We start from the raw sequence: 18,484 nt of genomic DNA on the forward strand, positions 1-18,484 counted from the left end.
CAAAGCTGTTTTTTTGAAAAGATCAATAAAATCAACAAACCTTTAGCCAGAATGACAAAGAGAAAAAGAAAGAGGACACAACTAAAATCAAGAATTAAGTGAGCACATTAGTACTCAATGTACAGAAATAAAAAGGATAAGACAGTACTATGAAAAATTATATGCTGAAAAATTAGAAAACCTGGATCACATGAACAAATTCCTTGAAACATACACTAGAAGAAACAGAAAATCTCAATAGACCTAAAATATGTAAAGCAATTGAATTAGTGACTAAAAACCTACCAACGATGAAATTCCAGGACCAGAAGGTATCACTTCTGAATTCTACCCAATATTTAAAGATTTAACACCAATCCTTCTCAAACTCATCTGAAAAATAGAACAGGGATTAGTTTCTAACTGATTCTATGAGGTCAATATTACCTGATACCAAAGACAGATAAAGACAGAATAAGAACAAAAAAATCACAGACTAATATACCTTATGAATATAGCTGCAAAAATCCTCAACAAAATCCTGGCAAATCCAACAGTATATTAAAATGATTATATACATTGATCAAGTGGGATTTATTACAGGAATGCAAGGATAGTTCAACGTAAGAAAATTAATGTAATACACCACATTAATAGAACTAGGGAAAAAACATATAATCACCTCATGATAAAAACACTCAGAAAACTAGGATTATGAAGGAACTTCTTAACATGATAAAGAGCACTTATGAAAACCCATAGCAAATATCACACTCAGTGATGAAAGACTGAACGTTTTCTTGCTAAGAACAATTCAAGGATGCCCCCTGTTACCATTCTTATTTAAAATTGCACCTGAAGTTCTAGTCAGAGCAATGGGCAAGAAAAAAAAAAAAAAGGCATTCAAATTGGAAAAGAGGTTATATTATTCCTATCTGCAGGTGACTTGACCCTATATATAGAATACTCATAGAAGCCACAAGAAATCTACTAGGACCAATAAATGGATTCAGTATAGGTACAAGATACAAGATAAACACTCAGAAGTCAGCTGGGTTCTGAAAAGGAAATTTTAAAAAATCCATTAACGATAGCATCTAAAAGTATAAAATATCTAGGAATAAATTTATCCAAGGAGGTGAGAGACCTGTACACTGAAAACTATAAAATATTGCTGAAAGAAATGAGAGAAGATCTAAATAAATGGAAAGACATCCTGTGTTCACGGATGGCAAGACTTAATAGTAAGATGTCAATATTGCCTAAAGTAATCTACAAATTCAATGCAATCCCTATAAAAATTCTAGCACCTTTTTTTTTTGTTGCAGATATGGGAAAGTTGATCCTCAAATTCATATGGAATCGCAAAGGGACCCAAATAACTAAAAATAACTTGGAAAAGAAAAACAAAGTTGGAGGACACATACTTCTGACTTCAAAACTTATTACAAAGCAACAGTAATTAAAATACTGTGGTATTGGCATAAGGACAAAAACACGGAACTGAGAATCCAGATATAAACCCACACATCTATGGGCAGTTGATTTTTTGACAAGAGAGTCAAGTCCATTCAATGGTAAATAATCATCTCTCGAACAAACGGTGCTGGGACACCTGGAAATCCACATTCAAATGACCAAGAAGCATATGAAAAGATGCTCAACATCATTAGAATTACAGAAATGCAAATTAAAACTACAGTTAGGTGTGATTTCTCACACACTAGGATGGCTATTATTTAAAAAAAAACAACAATTGAAAATATAGCAAGTGTTGGTGATGATGTGGAGCACTGTTAATGGGAATGTAAAATGGTGTACCCACTGCGGAAAACAGTTTGGTGATTCCTCAGAATGTTAAGTATAGAATACCACATGACTCGGCAATTCCACTCCTAGTTTTATAGCCCAAAGAACTGGACAGGTATTTGTACACCAAAGTTCATTGCAGCATTATTCACAATAGCCAAAAGGTGGAAGCAACCCAAGTGACCATCAACTGATGAATATCAATGAATGGATAAACACAATGTGCTATATAATGAAATGGAATATTATTCAGCCAAAATAAGAAGTGAAGTGCTGGTACATGTTAAAACATGGATGAGCCTTGAAGAAATCATATTGAGTGAAATAAGTCAGACACAAAAGAATAGTACATTGTATGATTTCTCTTATATGAAATACTTACAATAAACAAATTCACAGAGACAGAAAGAATAGTGGTTACCAGAGAGCCAGGGGGAATGGGGAGTTATTGCTAAATGGGTATAAGTTTTAGTTTGGGATGTTGAAAATAGTATGGAAGCAGAGAGTAGTGAAAGTTACACAGTATTGTCAATGTACTTAATGTCAAAGAGTTGTTCACTTAAAATGGTTATTTTTATGTTATATATATTTTATTATAATTAAAAATAAATTATTTAAAAATTGAACACTAAATAAAATCAAATACACTCCTACATATTATATTAGCAACAAAAGCACTACATTTTTCTGGCCTGCCTGAGACTGTAGTACCTTTTCCTAATTGTTTCTTTTTTGAAAAGAAAGGACGGCAATTAAGGGAGAAAAGCTGTGCAAATAGAAATACAGTGTGGCAGTTCTCTTCAAAAGTGCTGGATTGTTTTGTTTTTCCCAAGAAAAAATTAAAAAACGTTTTTTTTTTTTCTTTTCTGGACCCTAACGGACCAAATATTTGGAGCTCATAACTTACGGAACATGGCCAAAACACAAGCTTTGGTCTTCATTATCTAGTTTCCTGCTGGATCCCCAGGGTCTATGAATCAGTTATTTTCAAGAAATTTAAGTTGAAATATCTTAGGAAGCAAAAGACTTAAGCAAAATAGGAGAGAGTGAGATAAAGAGTAATGTAAGCAACTAAGCTAGAAGATGCCTAGTTTTACGGCTTTGGTGTGAGAAAACAGTATTGAAATCCCGCACTAGTGATCAACTTCAATCATTTGTAAGATGATTCCTCCTGCACAGGACTTTTAGCAAGATAACTATATAGTTTATTTAAATCACCTAATGAATATCTGGCATTAGGCACACAACAAATATCAGTTCTGTTAGTTCTCTCCCCTTCTTAAATTAGGGACAGATTTTAGTTTAATGTGCTGTTCCTCTTAAAAGGGAGGTAGCAGGTGGTCATTTACTGTAGGGATTATGAGCAAGGGCTCCAAGATCAGACAGACTCCAATGTGAGTCCAAATTCTCCTCCCTGTGGCTTCCATGACCTCGAGCAGATCATTTCACCTTTCTGAGAGGAAAGGTTTCACAGTGCTTTGTACCTACCTTACTGCACCAGGATTGTCTAGGCACTGTCCCACTCGGGTCGACTCACTTCTCTGCTCACCCAGAGAACCGCCAGCTCTTTTGGACAGAGACTGTGCAATGTATTATGGCATCACCAGTGCCTGGCAAATGCATGGCACATAGTAGGTGCTCAAAAATTATTACTATATAAGAGAGCGCTGATACGACAGTTGTAGAAAAAAGCCTATCAGTGCCTTTGTTCTAAAAGGGTCTTGTTTCTACCAATTTAACCTCTAGATAAATAAGGTACTGTTGTACTAATTTTCTTATACTTTAGTTCTTGAAAGGCTTTGTGTTTCTGTAAGGAGATGGCTTTTAAAAGGAGTCATAAATTGGCCCTAATGATAGTTGCTTTCAGACCCTGCTTTGCTACACATTTATATCAAAAATTGAATATCCAAGTATTACTGATGAAAATGGACTCTATTTGTGCTCCATGCACTGACTTCTGACATTATAAATTGGTTTGCTTTGGGCTGTTTAGCATAAGCAGTGTTTGCCAACAAGTATAACAAAAGGCTTTTACTTCTGACCACATGAAAGGAAAACAATCAGGAGGGTAGCTCTAAAATTCTGATTTCTTTCTCTTTTATTAAAAAAAAAAAGATGGTTTAGATGTCACATTTCTCAGAAGTATTTTAAAACCACGTGGCTCACTCAAATCCAATAATAAAATCATTTGAGTGCTAAAAAAAAAATCTGAGGGGAGAGATCGTTTTTTTGCCAAAGCCATCAGAGCAAAAACAAAACAAATCTTGAAAATTACCCTTAACATCTGTATCTTTCTAAAGTTTCTCTTTAGAAGACATAATATAGACATACTCCTTTTAAAGAACAAAGGTTTCTGAAGACCAAATATCTTAAGCAACTCTCTCTGTTTTTTCAGGCAAAAATATAAACACTACACAAGATGTTCACAATAATACAACCTCCAGGACCTCCTGGGAATTAATTAGGAAGGTAAATTTATCACCTAAATAAATAACCCTGAGTGCCACTCAGGGTCTGTATTAAGGGATTATATACTTTCCATTAAAGAGGACTAAAATAGTTTAAAGGTTTGAGGAAGGGGTGAGAGAGGGGAGAAGGCTAGCAAACACCAGCTCAGGCAGTGCCAGATGTCAGCTGACAGCCTCCATTGAGATTACCATGGAAACACCTTCCCTTGGGACACTGCCACGATGGCAGGGTGCTTTAGAAACAGTGATGGTGAGCAGAGCTGGCAGGCGGATGGATTTCAGCAGGGTTCAACCCTGTACACATTATAAGGACAATCCATCTTCCAAACTAAAAGATACCTTTCTAAGTGAGTCAAATCAAATAGAGTAATAAAGCATGGAGCCTAGCATAATTACAATCCATTTACCATATAAAACATTCACATCCATTCAAATAATGGTCTCTTTTCTCTCCCTGGCTTGCTCTGCATGCACTGTCCACAGAATTAAAAGAGGTATTTGTGTAATTAATTGGCTTCTTCCTTAGCCATCAAGCACAAACTGATAGAAAGGGACTATATCAAACAACATTAATGGGCAGATTCAAACAGCCTTCAAACAAAACCATCAAGCAAAACAACTCACCAACAAAGAAGGTTAAAAGGAATTCCTGCTGAGGTCAGGTTAAATGTTTCAGTTTACGCAGTCACACTAGAAACCAGTGAACAGATTTTATGTGTACTCAAATTAAATTCTATCTTGACAATCCACTCCCTGGGCACTGGGGGCAATATTCACATGAAATCAAATGGCAGAAGTACATTTATTCAAGCAAATGCCTCAGCCAAGGGAAGCAATCTTTTCCACCAATTTACAGCGATTTCCAGGATAAGTCTCAGAGTTGAAGAGGTTATTCTGAACATAACATTACTAATTACATAGGTTATTTCTTGGCCTTTGTTATATCAAGCCACAGCAACCATGAGTCTCCCAGCTTTGCAAAATATTCAAATTCTGAACCTGCTGCCCCCTGAAAAACTTGGTGCTTTCTTGACTACTGTGTTGGAATCAATGCTTTAATTTGATAATGTAACATAAAATTTAATATAAAGAGTGACTCCAGGGGAATGTTGCTAGTTTGACAACTACTTCAATTGACTGAAAATCTGAGTATATAGTATTTGCACAAAGAAAGTCACTTTTTGGCTACTAAAGGGGTCACCTGTAACTTGAATGTTTCATTCTCAGATTGCTGTTAGCAGTAATTTGACCATGCCATTTGTGAAAACCTTACTGCTCTTTTAAATACAGAATTTATGTGCCTCCATAATTTTTTCCACTGATATATTTTACACACGTATAATTGCTGGTCGTGTGATCTCTAATCTAAACCTACTCCATTGTTCACTATCTCTGCGGAGTAGTTTGGTAAAATAACTTCAGTTCGATGAGTTATTTATTGAATCTAATATCATGTGACTGACTGATCATCTTTTCAATAGAAGGTAAGGAAAAGAAATAAAATGCATACCACAATTTATTTTTGTTTGGTTTCACATTTCATTAGTCTTTGACAAAATACGTTCTTCTCTCTCATCTTCCTTCATCTCCTACTAGACGATTTTAGGATTACTAGACTTAAACTGTGATTGGTATATAAGATTACAAGTCTTTGCTAAGGGGGCTACATACAATCAGGAATGTCTTAGATATCATTTTCTTCTTAGCTGTAGTCCATCAGCCTTTCTACTGAATGGTAGAAAGGTGTGCGTGTGTGTGTGTTGAAAGTGTGCATAGTGGAGACAAATCTCAGCCCTGCAAAGGGGGCAATAAACCTGTACAGAAGCTCTAAATCATCCGGCAGAACCAGCAACAGTCTGCCTTCTTTGTACCTCACAGCCAACAGGATCCCTGATTTAACAAAATAAAACTTCAGAATATAAATGCTTCATATTCCCTTTTGCAGAGACCAAATGGATTTTAATCTCTAAACAATACTCCTCAAAGAGCCCAGTACTGGACAAACACAGACCTCCCTCTTTAAGACTAGCAGACAGAAAAATCACCTGCCACATGAAAAGATCCAAAAATCCAATAAAAGATCTTCATGAAGAATCAGAACAAATGATCACTTGTAAAGCAGACTCCGTAAAGCAGAGAAAAGGAAGGGAAATCTTTAGAAAAAATCTCATGTTGAGATTCAAGGAGATTCATTAAAATTTAAATTTCAAATGAGAAATGGTTATAGACTTTAAAGACCCTATGGAGACAGTGAGCAACAGAGTGGGTTTAGATGAGAGATCACATGACAGCAATTACATGTGTGTAAAATACATCAGTGGAAAGAACATATGACTGTATCAAAAATTCTATGTTAAAAGAGTGGTAATGTTTTCATAAAGTAATTCCCTCCTGTTTTTCTACCTGATTTCATTTCCATATGAAAACAAACAAGAAACATATATCACATACCACCACATTTAAGTGACAAGGATTAGGAATAGAGAAAGATCATGTAGAATCCAGTAGTCTTTGTACTTACCAAAAAACAAACCTTAGTTATTATCTGTTGGAAGCTTTGGATCCTCTCCATAGAAAACTGTATATTTATACAAGACACAGAAGTGGCATACGATTCAGGAATTCATGGACTCCCGAAAGCCCTAAAGATTCTAGGGGCCAGACTATAGACCCACTTGCGGTCCATGAACACCAGGTTAAGAGCCCTTTATTCAGAAAGAAGCAGCGAGTACTTACATTGTAGAGGGGGATCGTCTTCATCACCTTGTACTGTTTGGTGGGATTCATCTTATACAGGTGACGATCAGTGACAAAAATTGCTCGATCTTCTACCTTACTAAACCGATTTACCTGTGAGAAAAAAACACAATAAACCAGAGTATTTCATCAAAAGGAAATCAAGTTATCTTTTGGAAAAACATTTAGGAGTAGAGGTGGTTAGTTGTGGAGAGCTCATGAATTCATAGCTCATGAAGTACTATGTATGGGCCATTGTACTGGATGCAATTGAGACTAAGGAGAAGTAGCAGTTTCCAGACCTGTGGCATTCTACAGTTTAACAGAGAAAACAGGAAAAACACACAGAAGAATTAAAGGACTAAAAGCATGCAACCTGGACACCATCAAAAAAGTGAAAAGACAATCAAGAGAATAGGAGAAAAATGTTTGCAAACCATATATCTGATAAAGGACTTGTAACTAAAATAGATAAAGAACTAATATGACTCATTAATAAAAAGATAGCCATTAATTTGGTTAAAAGGGTTTAATTAAACTAAAAAGTAGGTTTCATTAAATGAAATTGGGTTAATTAAGAAGTGGGCAAAGGATATGAATGAACATTTCTCCAAAGAGGATATACAAATCGCCAAATAAACATATGAAAGAAATTTTCAGCATCGATTAACAAACAGGGAAATGAAAATCAAAACCACAGTGAAACACTACTTGACATCAATTAGGATAGCTATACTCAGAAAGGCAGATAATAACAAGAGTTGATGATGATGTAGAGAAATTGGAACCCTCATATATCACTGGTAGAATTTTTTTTTAATTAAAAAAAATTTTTTTACACTTTTTAAATTAAAGTTAATCGATCACAAATAATGTTATGGGAAGCTCATGTGGCTCAACTGATAGAGTATCTGCCTACCATATAGGAGATCCAGGGTCCGAACCCAGGGCCTGTTGGCCCGTGTATTGAGCTGGCCCATGTGCAGTGCTGTCTCGCACAAGGAATGCCATGCCATGCAGGGGTGTACCCAGAGTAGGGGAGCCTCCCGTGAAGGAGTGCACCCTGCAAGGAGAGCCGCCCTGTGTGAAAAAAGCGCAGCCTGCCCAGGAGTAGTGCTACACACAGAGAGAGTTGACATGGCAAGATGATGCAACAAAAAGACACAGATTACCACTGCTGCCAAGAATGCAAGCAGACACAGTGGAACACACAGTGAATAGCCAAAAGAGAGCAGACAATGGGGGGTGGGGGGGAAGAGGAGAGAAATAAAATAAATCTTAAAAAAAAAAAAGAATGTTATATTAAAAAACATGAAAAACATAAGAGGTTCCCATATACCCCATTCCCCACCCCCCCACCCCATCATTTTTGTAAATTGTATTTTTTTGAAGATACATACATCACACACAAAAAATGTTACATTAAAAAAATATAAGAGGTTCCCTTATACCCCCCACCCCCCACCCCACTCCTCCCACACCAACAACCTCCTCCATCATTGTGGCACACTCAATGTACTCGGGGAACACATTTTGGAGCACTGCTGCACCACACAGATAATAGTTTACCCTGTAGTCCACACTCTCCCCCAGTCCATTCAGTAGGTTATGGCAGGATATATAAAGTCTGGCATCTGACCCTGCAATACACTGGTAGAATTGTAAAACGTTACTGACACTACAGAAAAGAGCCTGGCAGTTCTTCAAATGGTTAAACACAGAGTTACCCACCAATTCCACTGCTAGATATATCCTTAAGAGAAATGAAAACATGTCCACATAAAAAAGGGGAAAATGAATGCTCACAGCAGCAATATTCATAACAGCCCAAAAGTGGAAACCAAAATGTCCATTAACTGATGAGTGGATAAACAAAATATGGTATATATACACAATGGAATATTTGGCAATTAAAAAGAGATAAAATTTTGATAATATTAAAACATACAACATGGATAATCTTTGAAAACATTATGCTAAGAAGCCAGTTACAAAGGTCTATATATTGTATGACTCCATTTGTATGAAATGTCCAGAAAAGGCAAACCTCTAGAGATAGAAAGTAGACTTGTGGTTGCCTAGGGCTGGGAAAGGGGAATTAAGGAATGACTGCTAAGAGTGCAGGGTTTCTTTTTGGGGTAATGAAAATGTTCTGAAATTGACTGTGGTGATAGATGCACAACTCTGCGAATATACCAAAAGCCTTTAATTGTACACTTTTACGGGTGTGAATTGCACAGTATGCGAATTATATCTCAATACATCTGTTAACAAACCAACAAATAACCTCTATTTGAAACAACTTATTCTGCCCTTTCCCAATGCACTGGGTAGGTGGATTTCAGATTAAATTCCCTAAAATAAAATAATGGTAAGTCATTAAATCTACATGTTCAAATATCGACAGTGCCTCCTCTTGCCTAAAGCATCAGTAATTGTCTCATGATTATTATTGTCCATAAAAGGAATGGGCCATATGAGAAGGCAGTGAGTGCCCTACATAGAAAGAATTCAGGTAGAAGCTAATAGGATATGTGATGTGGGTGTGGTAGAGGGATTGTGTGCTTTGAGTAGGAAGACAAGCGACTTTGAAGTTTCCATGCCACTCAGAGTCTATGATTCCTTTACTCGACTTTCAAAAGGCTTCCCATCTACCATTACTCTACTTATTTAATCTCATTTCTTCAAGGGTTACTCCTGTCAGACAGGTCTTCTCATGTCAATCTATTACAGAGGCTTTTTTTAAAAAAGATTTATTTATTTATTTCTCTTCCCTCACCCCGGTTGTCTGTTCTCTGTGTCTATTTGCTGCATCTTCTTTTGTCCACTTCTGTTGTTGTCAGAGGCACGGGAATCTGTGCCTCTTTTTTGCTGCGTCATCTTGTGTCAGCTCTCCGTGTGTGCAGCACCATTCTTGGGCAGGCTGCACTTTCTTTCGCGCTGGGCGGCTCTCCTTACGGGGCGCACTCCTTGCACGTGGGGCTCCCCTACGCGGGGGACACCCCTGCGTGGCAGGGCACTCCTTGTGCGCATCAGCACTGCACATGGGCCAGCTCCACACGGGTCACGGAGGCCCGGGGTTTGAACCACGGACCTCCCATGTGGTAGACGGACGCCCTAACCACTGGGCCAAGTCCGCCGCCTACAGGGGCTTTTAACCTATTTTTTGTTTCACAGACCCCTAGAGTTTAATGACATTCAATATCAGAGGTCAGAGAAAATAAAGATAATAAATTGAGTTTTTTCAATTCAAGCTCACGGAGCCCCTGATATCTTTCTGTGGACCCTTGGTTAAGAACCCCTGCTTTATTATATGTTTGTGATTTTCTATTCCTTTTTACTCTTTGTGTATACTTCACAACACTTCTCAAGTTCTCACTCCATTATAAAACCTTCCCAATTCCTTAACAGACTTAAAAAAAAAAAAAAAAAGCATGAAACTACACTATACAGTGACTGCTAAGTTAAACCATGGACGTTAATTATTAGCAAAATTATAAAAATATGCCATCATCAATTGTAACAAATGTTCCACACCAATGCAAGGTGTTGATGGTGGGGTGGTATATGGGAATCCTATATTTTATGCTGACTGTTCTATAAACCCACGACTTTTCTAATAAAGAAAAAAAATGCAAAACCCTCACAAAACCCTCCCCAATGAAAAATGACCACTCTTTTTGCCAAACTTCTTTTGTATGGTGTAGAACTAACACAGAGAATTCATATATGTAGAATTTTAAGGATAAAACAAAAAATTAAGGTTGAAACTAATGGGCACAAGTGTTTTGCTTTTAAAGAGGGATGCCTGAGAATTTGAGAAGCTGTTGGCTTAGGTCTTTCGAGAACGTCAAACATGGATACATCATCTTTGTTTCCAAAGTTCGAGGGGGAAAAATGTTGGCTGATGTTTATAATTACCAACACAATCGAGCTAGATCTATCCTCAGTCTGTATCTTCTCATTATGACATTGAATTACTATCTAGTCACTAAAAGGGCAAAAGTTTTCATTTAATAACTGGAAAGTTTGTTTTAACAATTTCAAGGACTATTGACTTGCAACCTTTGATGATGGATGTTTTTTATGGAAAAATACGCTTGCTAAAATGGTTATATGGAATGCTGCTTTTAAACTTACACTTGTAACTATGTTTGGCGAAAAAGGTAGATTGTACTTATTAAGCCCATGATAGTGAGTCTACTGACTACATCTTTACTAATCTAGTTCTAATTTACTCAACCCAAATAAAAGGTTATGTGGAGTCTCTTAAAATTGGAAATATATAAAAAAGCTGTTCTACTTGTAAAACTTACAAATAAATGACTAACATTCACTTCAAAACAAAATAAATCTCACACACAACTGTAAAATTCTTTTTTTATGAAGTTCAGAAACAGCAAAACTAATTTATGGTGAAAGAAATCAGAACAATGGTCGCCACTTGTGGTGGGGGGGATTGATGGGAAGGGATTTAAGGGAGCTTTCTAGGGTGATGGAAATGTACTATATTTATATTGATAGGGCTGTGATTTCCACGGCTGCATGTACTAGTCAGTGCTCACTGAACTATATACACTTCAGATTTGTGCATTTCCCTATATGTAAATTATACTTCAATACAAATGCATAAACGAAACAAAAGTACAATCTCAAATACCCATGACAGATTTTAATTTATTGCCTTAATTCAGAATAGTAATTCTGTCATCCAGCCAGACTGGAAGCTCCTTGAGATCAGAGACACCCCCATACCTCACAGCCCCCACTATAGAACTGGAAACTTGTAGCATTCACTACATCCTTGCTGATCGGCTGGTTTTGAGAATACTTTTAATCCCACAGTTAGGATAATTTCAGGAAGTCTTTTCTGCACGAGACACTCAGATTGATTATGGAAACTGTCAGAACTGGAATACAGAGAGAAGATAGCGGCACACAGGGGAGGTTATATAATGTTAAGAAAAAATTTTCATTCCAGATGGAAGCACAGTTATTTGATAGCTTCTCAAGACCCCACTGCCCAGTTTGGCCTTGGAAAAGCTTCATCTCTGCACTGAAGACTGGAAGTCCCTTTTTTACTAAGGTAGCTCTTGAATAAAAAGTTCCCTAACATAGCAATTTACAAGCACACCAACTGCTGCTTTGGAATGATTTGTTCTCCAGGCTGTAATCACAGAAATTTATTTATACTTTTTCTTTAAACTTATAAAGTGACTTTTCCATAAGTTAATTTAATTTCTGCCTTCAGAGTCCAAGTTCCCAAAGGCAAGACCTTCACAATTAGCCATCACTATGGGACTTTGCACACAGAATACTGATATATCAGATGAATCATCCTGATTGGACCGGTAAGAAACTTATCTGTGTATGTTTGTGATGCTGTATTACACGGTAGTAGTTACCCTCATAAAATCTTCAGACTTACAATCTTATTGAAAAAAGTTTCTTTCTATGAACAGAAAGAAAAAAAAAGGACTTATATTTATTAATTTTTCTATAATTTTTATGCAGCACATAACTATTAATTAAAAAAAAATTACAGGTAAGTATTTACCCAAATTAAATAATTTGATACAAGCATTTCTTTCAACAAACACTTAAAAAATATACTTTAGAGTACTTAACAAGATACTCATATACACCAAGGAATAACATGCAGTACTTTGTTAAAATAAGAAGTTGAGACTAGTATATGGGGGTGAGACTGATAAAAGCTAATAAGTGGAAATAATTTCATATAATAATATAAAGAAAATAAAACTAGATAACGGAATTTGGAAAAAATGAGTATGTATGTGTGTTTTCTGAAGAGTGCTACTTTATCACAGAGGTCAAAGGATGCCCACATTTTCAGGTTAAGTCTTATCCTAAGAGAGTGACTAACCACAGGGCATCTTATAAATAAGTAGTTAACTACTCACTGATTAGGCCGTTTCAATCTTGAATTGAGGTCATATTTTTTTTCCAAATTTTTAAAGAACAATCACTCATTCCATACAGGATTCCCATACATTGCTCTACCACCAACATCTTACATTGTTGTGATGCATTTGTTACAAATGGTGAAAGAATGTTATAATATTACTGTACCTATAGTCCACAGCTTATATTTGGTATATTTTCCCACAAACCATCCTATTATTAACACCATGCATTAGTATTGTATATTTGTTATAGTTCATGAGAACACACCCTCTTATTTGTTCTCTTAACCATAGTTCATCATTCACCATGGGGTTCACTGTGTAATATGGTCCCCCTGACTTGTACAATCCATCCAAAGTGTACATTCAGTTACTCTCAGTTCATCACAGAGTTGTGCTATCATCAGCTCAGGCCATTTCATAACATTTTCATTACTCCAAAAGGAAACATGAATTTGGGTAATATTTCAACCAAGGTACCTAGCACCAAAATTTTTTTTCATTAAAAACTTTTTTGAAGTATATCACTCATTTATAAACATACATAGACAATAAGTGTACAGTAAAAGTTGTGAACTTACAAAACAACATTATACAGGACTCTCATACCTCACCCTACAACCAATACATTGCATTACTGTGAAACATTTGTTAACAAATGATGAAAGAGCAACCTTTCCCCAATCCACCCTATTATTATTTTTATATCATTCATACATGCACATACATAAACAATAAGTGTATAGTAAAACATGCATAATATCATACAGGGGTTTTGAACTACCTTAATGTCATGTTTCTCAATGACTAGAAGGAATAAGAAAGCAAAAAATAAATAAAAATAAAAAACCCCTCCCCTAACTAGACTAGAAGGCACGCTTGGGATATATATATGTGTGTATATATATTCCCCTTCCCCAAGTTCTTATTTCCAAGGTACAAATAAAGAAGTTGGAGATGAACTTGATACCACTTTTAACTTTGATAGACTGTAGAGCTACTTAAATTTTAGTTTGAATTCTATTATCTTCTCTCTTTCGCCTCACAGCTATAGAAATCAGTCAATTCTAAAATGAGAAATAAACATTTCCTTAACAAACCAAAGCATATTTTTCAGTCTTCAACTTGACAAAAATGGTGCCTGTATTTCAGAGTAAAACAGGGTCTATATAGTGCAATAATTACTACTCTTGGTAAATAACTTTACATAGCAACAGTTTTTCTTTTCCTCCATGAAATAGGACTGGCACTTATCAGAAGATTAGAAACAAGGTGAGTATAGAGCTTCTACACAAGTTTTCCTAAGCTGTCCTGCATAACACCAGCCTTAAGTGATATTCTGTGAAAGAAAGAGTTCCATATTCAAGTGGGCTTGAAAAACACTGCAAACCACAGCTCCCCCTAGAATATTCATAATTCATGAGTATCTTAAAGACTCGTAAGATTTCTGCACTTAAAAAGCACGCTTAACTGTTTAATCCAGCATTTCCCCAATACGTTTAATAATGGCACCCTTTTACAATAATTAGCTGCTGATCAAGAGAACACTGGTTCTGTGAAATCCACACAGGGAAACACTGATCAGAATTCACATCAACCTTGGAATAGAGAACATACAAAATTGAATCTGAATAATTAAATGCTGTGCTCCTCAGTTTTTGTGGAATAATACTGAGAAATTTATGCGTGGTGCAAAAGAATAAGAGAAAAAAAAAACTTGTTGCGTAATTTCACAAGGTTACTCTAAAGTCAAAACCAGCAGGCCATAGGGGTAGAATGGAGAGTACTGTCCTTTACGATATGCCCGAGAGTTAGTCTGGAAACAAACCAAAACAACAAAGCAGCAATTTTACCAAAGCTCTGTTTAGAAATATTATCTTCTTTATTTCATCAAAACTGTAATTTCTAAAGAGAACAAATCACAAGTCTTTACTTTCTGTTTTAGCAACTCAAATCATCCTAAAAACATGAATCAAGTGAGTGGGAAGGTCATCAAACTTTAACAAAGTAAAAGTTTTGAGTTGCAGAACTTAGCTAAATCAAAGTGACAATGAAAAAACCTAGCATAAACATGTAAATTTATAAATTCCCAGCTTAACCGAAATAATTATAGTATAGAAACACTACTTTTCTTCTAGCTAAATTCACAAAGTAATAGAAAAACTGGGTCACAGACTCTCAGTGTTAGGTAAGCTCTCATCTTGTCTCTTCTCTTACTCAAAGCTAAAAATCTTCAATGAAAGAAAAACTCTCTACTATTTTACTAAACACTAAAAATATCCAGGCAGGTAGCCTGATCTATTTATAGGCTTAGTCAGTGCCATGGGGGGTCAGAGATAAAAGGGCCCCAGAAAGTCAGACCAGGAGAAAACCTACAATAGGTGGGAGCAGTGGCTATTTGCAAAAGCTTCCCACCTTAAGTATATTGTATAACTGGTTAATGGAAAGTGGATTTTTAAAAGAATCAAAACATAAAGAAGATGGCTTTACTGCGATAGTATTGAGTTTGCTTTGGTATATCCTTGGGATTGAAAGGCTTCTATAGATGACACTACCCAAACTACAGTGTGAAAAAAGATTGTTTTTGCTTTGAACTTAGAAATTCAGAAGCATGAATAAGATTTTTTTTCCAGCTTTTATCCAGCAGGACCTAGGAAGAAACATGTCCTCTGTCAGACATAAAGACTGTCATGCCTGGAAAGAGGCTAAGATACACCAGGCTTTTCCATAATTCTAACACCTCTTTGGTCAATTGTTCTTATTACTAATTTGACTTCCCAAATATCTTAATACTAAAAAGGAGGTATCCTATATAGGGGAAATGAAAGTTCACTGAAATGGTACATTTCCCTGTTACATCTGCAAACTGGCATTATTATGGCTTATATGTTTTTGCATGGGTGTGTGAATTTTTGCATGGCCAGAGTCATTTCCAGAATGTCTGATCAAGTCTAGATACACTTATAAATTAGAATTTCTTTTTTTTTTTTTTAAAGATTTATTTATTTATTTAATTTCCCCCCCTCCCCTGGTTGTCTGTTCTTGATGTCTATTTGCTGCATCTTGTTTCTTTTGTCCGCTTCTGTTGTCGTCAGCGGCACAGGAAGTGTGGGCTGCGCCATTCCTGGGCAGGCTGCACTTTCTTTTTCACGCTGGGCGGCTTTCCTCACGGGTGCACTCCTTGCGCGTGGGGGCTCCCCCACGCGGGGGACACCCTTGCGTGGCACGGCACTCCTTGTGCGCATCAGCACTGCGCATGGCCAGCTCCACACGGGTCAAGGAGGCCCGGGGTTTGAACCGCGGACCTCCCATATGGTAGACGGACGCCCTAACCACTGGGCCAAAGTCCGTTTCCCTATAAATTAGAATTTCTAAATCCAGGAACTCAGAACTAGATTTGAGATTATGGTGACCACCTCAAAAAACTGCCTACAAGCTTTCTCTGATGACACTTATTTCATTCTAATTTTAAAACAGGCTGCTCTCTATTTTGTTAAAAAGTCTACATGACATTGAGTTGAACTCTTCTTCCTTGAAATGTTCAAACACTAAAAACAGTTACGTTTTCTGAAACTATGTGGGTAAAATTAAATTTCTCTCCTCTATGGTAATATTTGATCAGTCTAGGTAACGGTTTTGTCAATTCTGTAGATTTTTTCAAAAAGTAACTTTTGGTTTCACTGATTTTCTTGATATTGTTTTTCTATTCTTTATTTCATTAATTTCTGCTGTAATCTTTATTTCTTTCCTTCTGCTTGCTTTGGGTTTAGTTGGCTCTTTTCTAGTTTTAACAGAAGATTAGGTCACTGATTTGAGATCACTCTTCTTTCTTAATGTAGGTGTTTAATTTCCCTCAAGTATTGCTTTTGGGTTATCCTGTAAGTTTGCTATGTGATGTCCTCATTTTCTTATGTCTCAAATTATTTCCTGTTCTCTGTGATTTCTCCTTTGACTGATTGGCTACTTAAGTTTGAGGTTTAAATTTCACATATTTGTGAATTCCCCCAAATTCTTTCTATTATTGATTTTTAAAAAAAGATTTATTTATTTTTATCCACATACCTCCTCTCCCCACCATCTGCTCTCTGTGTCCATTCGCTGTGTGTTCTTCTGTGTCCGCCTGCATTCTTGTCAGTGGCACCAGGAATCTGTATCTCTTTCTGTTGTGTCATATTGCTGCATCAGCTCTCCCTGTGTGCGGCAAGACTCCCGGACAGGCTGCACTTTTTTTCGTGTGGGGCAGCTCTCCTTATGGGGCGCACTCCTTGCGTGTGGGGTTCCCTTACACGGGGGACACTCTTGCGTGGCACGGCATGCCTTGTGCGTATCAGCTCTGCGTCTGGCTAGCTCACCACACAGGTCAGGAGGGCATTGGTTTGAACCTTGCACCTCCCATGTGGTAGGCGGATGCCCTTATCAGTTGAGCCAAATCCACTTCCCTATTACTGATTCTAATTTCACTCCATTATGGTGGGAGAACTTACTATGTATTTCAATTTTCTACGTTTATTAAGGCTTGTTTTATAGCCTAGCATATAGTCTATCCCAAGAATATTTTATGTGTACTCAAGAAGAACGTGTATTCCATTATTGTTGGATGGAGGTTTATTATGGTTGTTCTAATCTTCTACTTCCTTGTTGGCTTTCTGTCTTGATAATCCATTATTGAAAGTAGGGTATCAAAGTCTCTAGCTATTATTGTTAAATTGTCTGTATTTCCCTTCAATTCTGTTGGTTTATGCTCCTTGTATTTTGGGGCTCTGTTTTAGGCACATATATGTTTATAATTGTTGTAACTTTTGATGAATTGATCCTTTTATCATTATAAAATGTCTACCTTTAGTAACATTTTTTGTGTTAAAGTCTATTTTGCCTGGTATTTGTATAGCCACTCCAGCTTTCTTATGGTCGCAGCTTATATGATATATCCTTTTTTTTTCAAGTGGGGCAGCTCTCCTTGCGGGGTGCACTCCTTGTGTGTGGGGCTCCCCTACATGGGGGACACCCCTGTGTGGCATGGCACTCCTTGCGTGCATCAGCACTGCACATGGGCCAGCTCACCACATGGGTCAGGAGGCCCTGGGTTTGAACCCTAGACCTCCCATGTGGTAGGCGGACGCTCTATCAGTTGAGCCAAATCTGTTTCCTGATATATCCTCTTACGTCCTTTCACTTTCACCATATTTGCATCTTTGAAGTGTGTCTCCTACAGACAGCATGTAATTCTTCTATCCAGTCAGAAAACCTCTTATTTTTAAATTTTTCAATTTTTTGTCTTTATTTTTTTAATATTACATTAAAAAAATATGAGGTCCCCATATACCCCCCACCCCCCTCACCCCACTCCTCCCCCCATAACAACACCCTCCTCCATCATCATGAGACATTCTTTGCATTTGGTGAATACATCTCTGAGCACCACTGCACCTCATGGTCAGTGGTCCACATCATAGCCCACACTCTCCCACAGTCCACCCAGTGGGTCATGGGAGGACATACAATGTCTGGTAACTATCCCTGCAGCATCACCCAGGACAACTCCAAGTCCTGAAAATGCCCCCACAT

At 37.0% G+C, this 18,484-nt stretch overlaps 1 protein-coding gene across 5 annotated transcripts in view; it reads right to left on the bottom strand.

Annotated features, from left to right (window-relative positions):
• Positions 1-18,484, bottom strand: part of MYO1D (myosin ID) — a 367,466-nt gene that overhangs the window by 131,857 nt on the left and 217,125 nt on the right. For all 5 annotated transcript variants that reach the window (XM_058283862.2, XM_058283863.2, XM_071210496.1 and 2 more), the window contains exon 20: positions 6,993-7,106. In XM_058283862.2, coding sequence (XP_058139845.1) covers positions 6,993-7,106 — 114 coding nt within the window. The remainder of the gene's footprint in view (positions 1-6,992; positions 7,107-18,484) is intronic.

Source organism: Dasypus novemcinctus, chromosome 21 (assembly GCF_030445035.2).
Source record: "Dasypus novemcinctus isolate mDasNov1 chromosome 21, mDasNov1.1.hap2, whole genome shotgun sequence".
NCBI classification, from domain to species: Eukaryota; Metazoa; Chordata; class Mammalia; order Cingulata; family Dasypodidae; genus Dasypus; species Dasypus novemcinctus.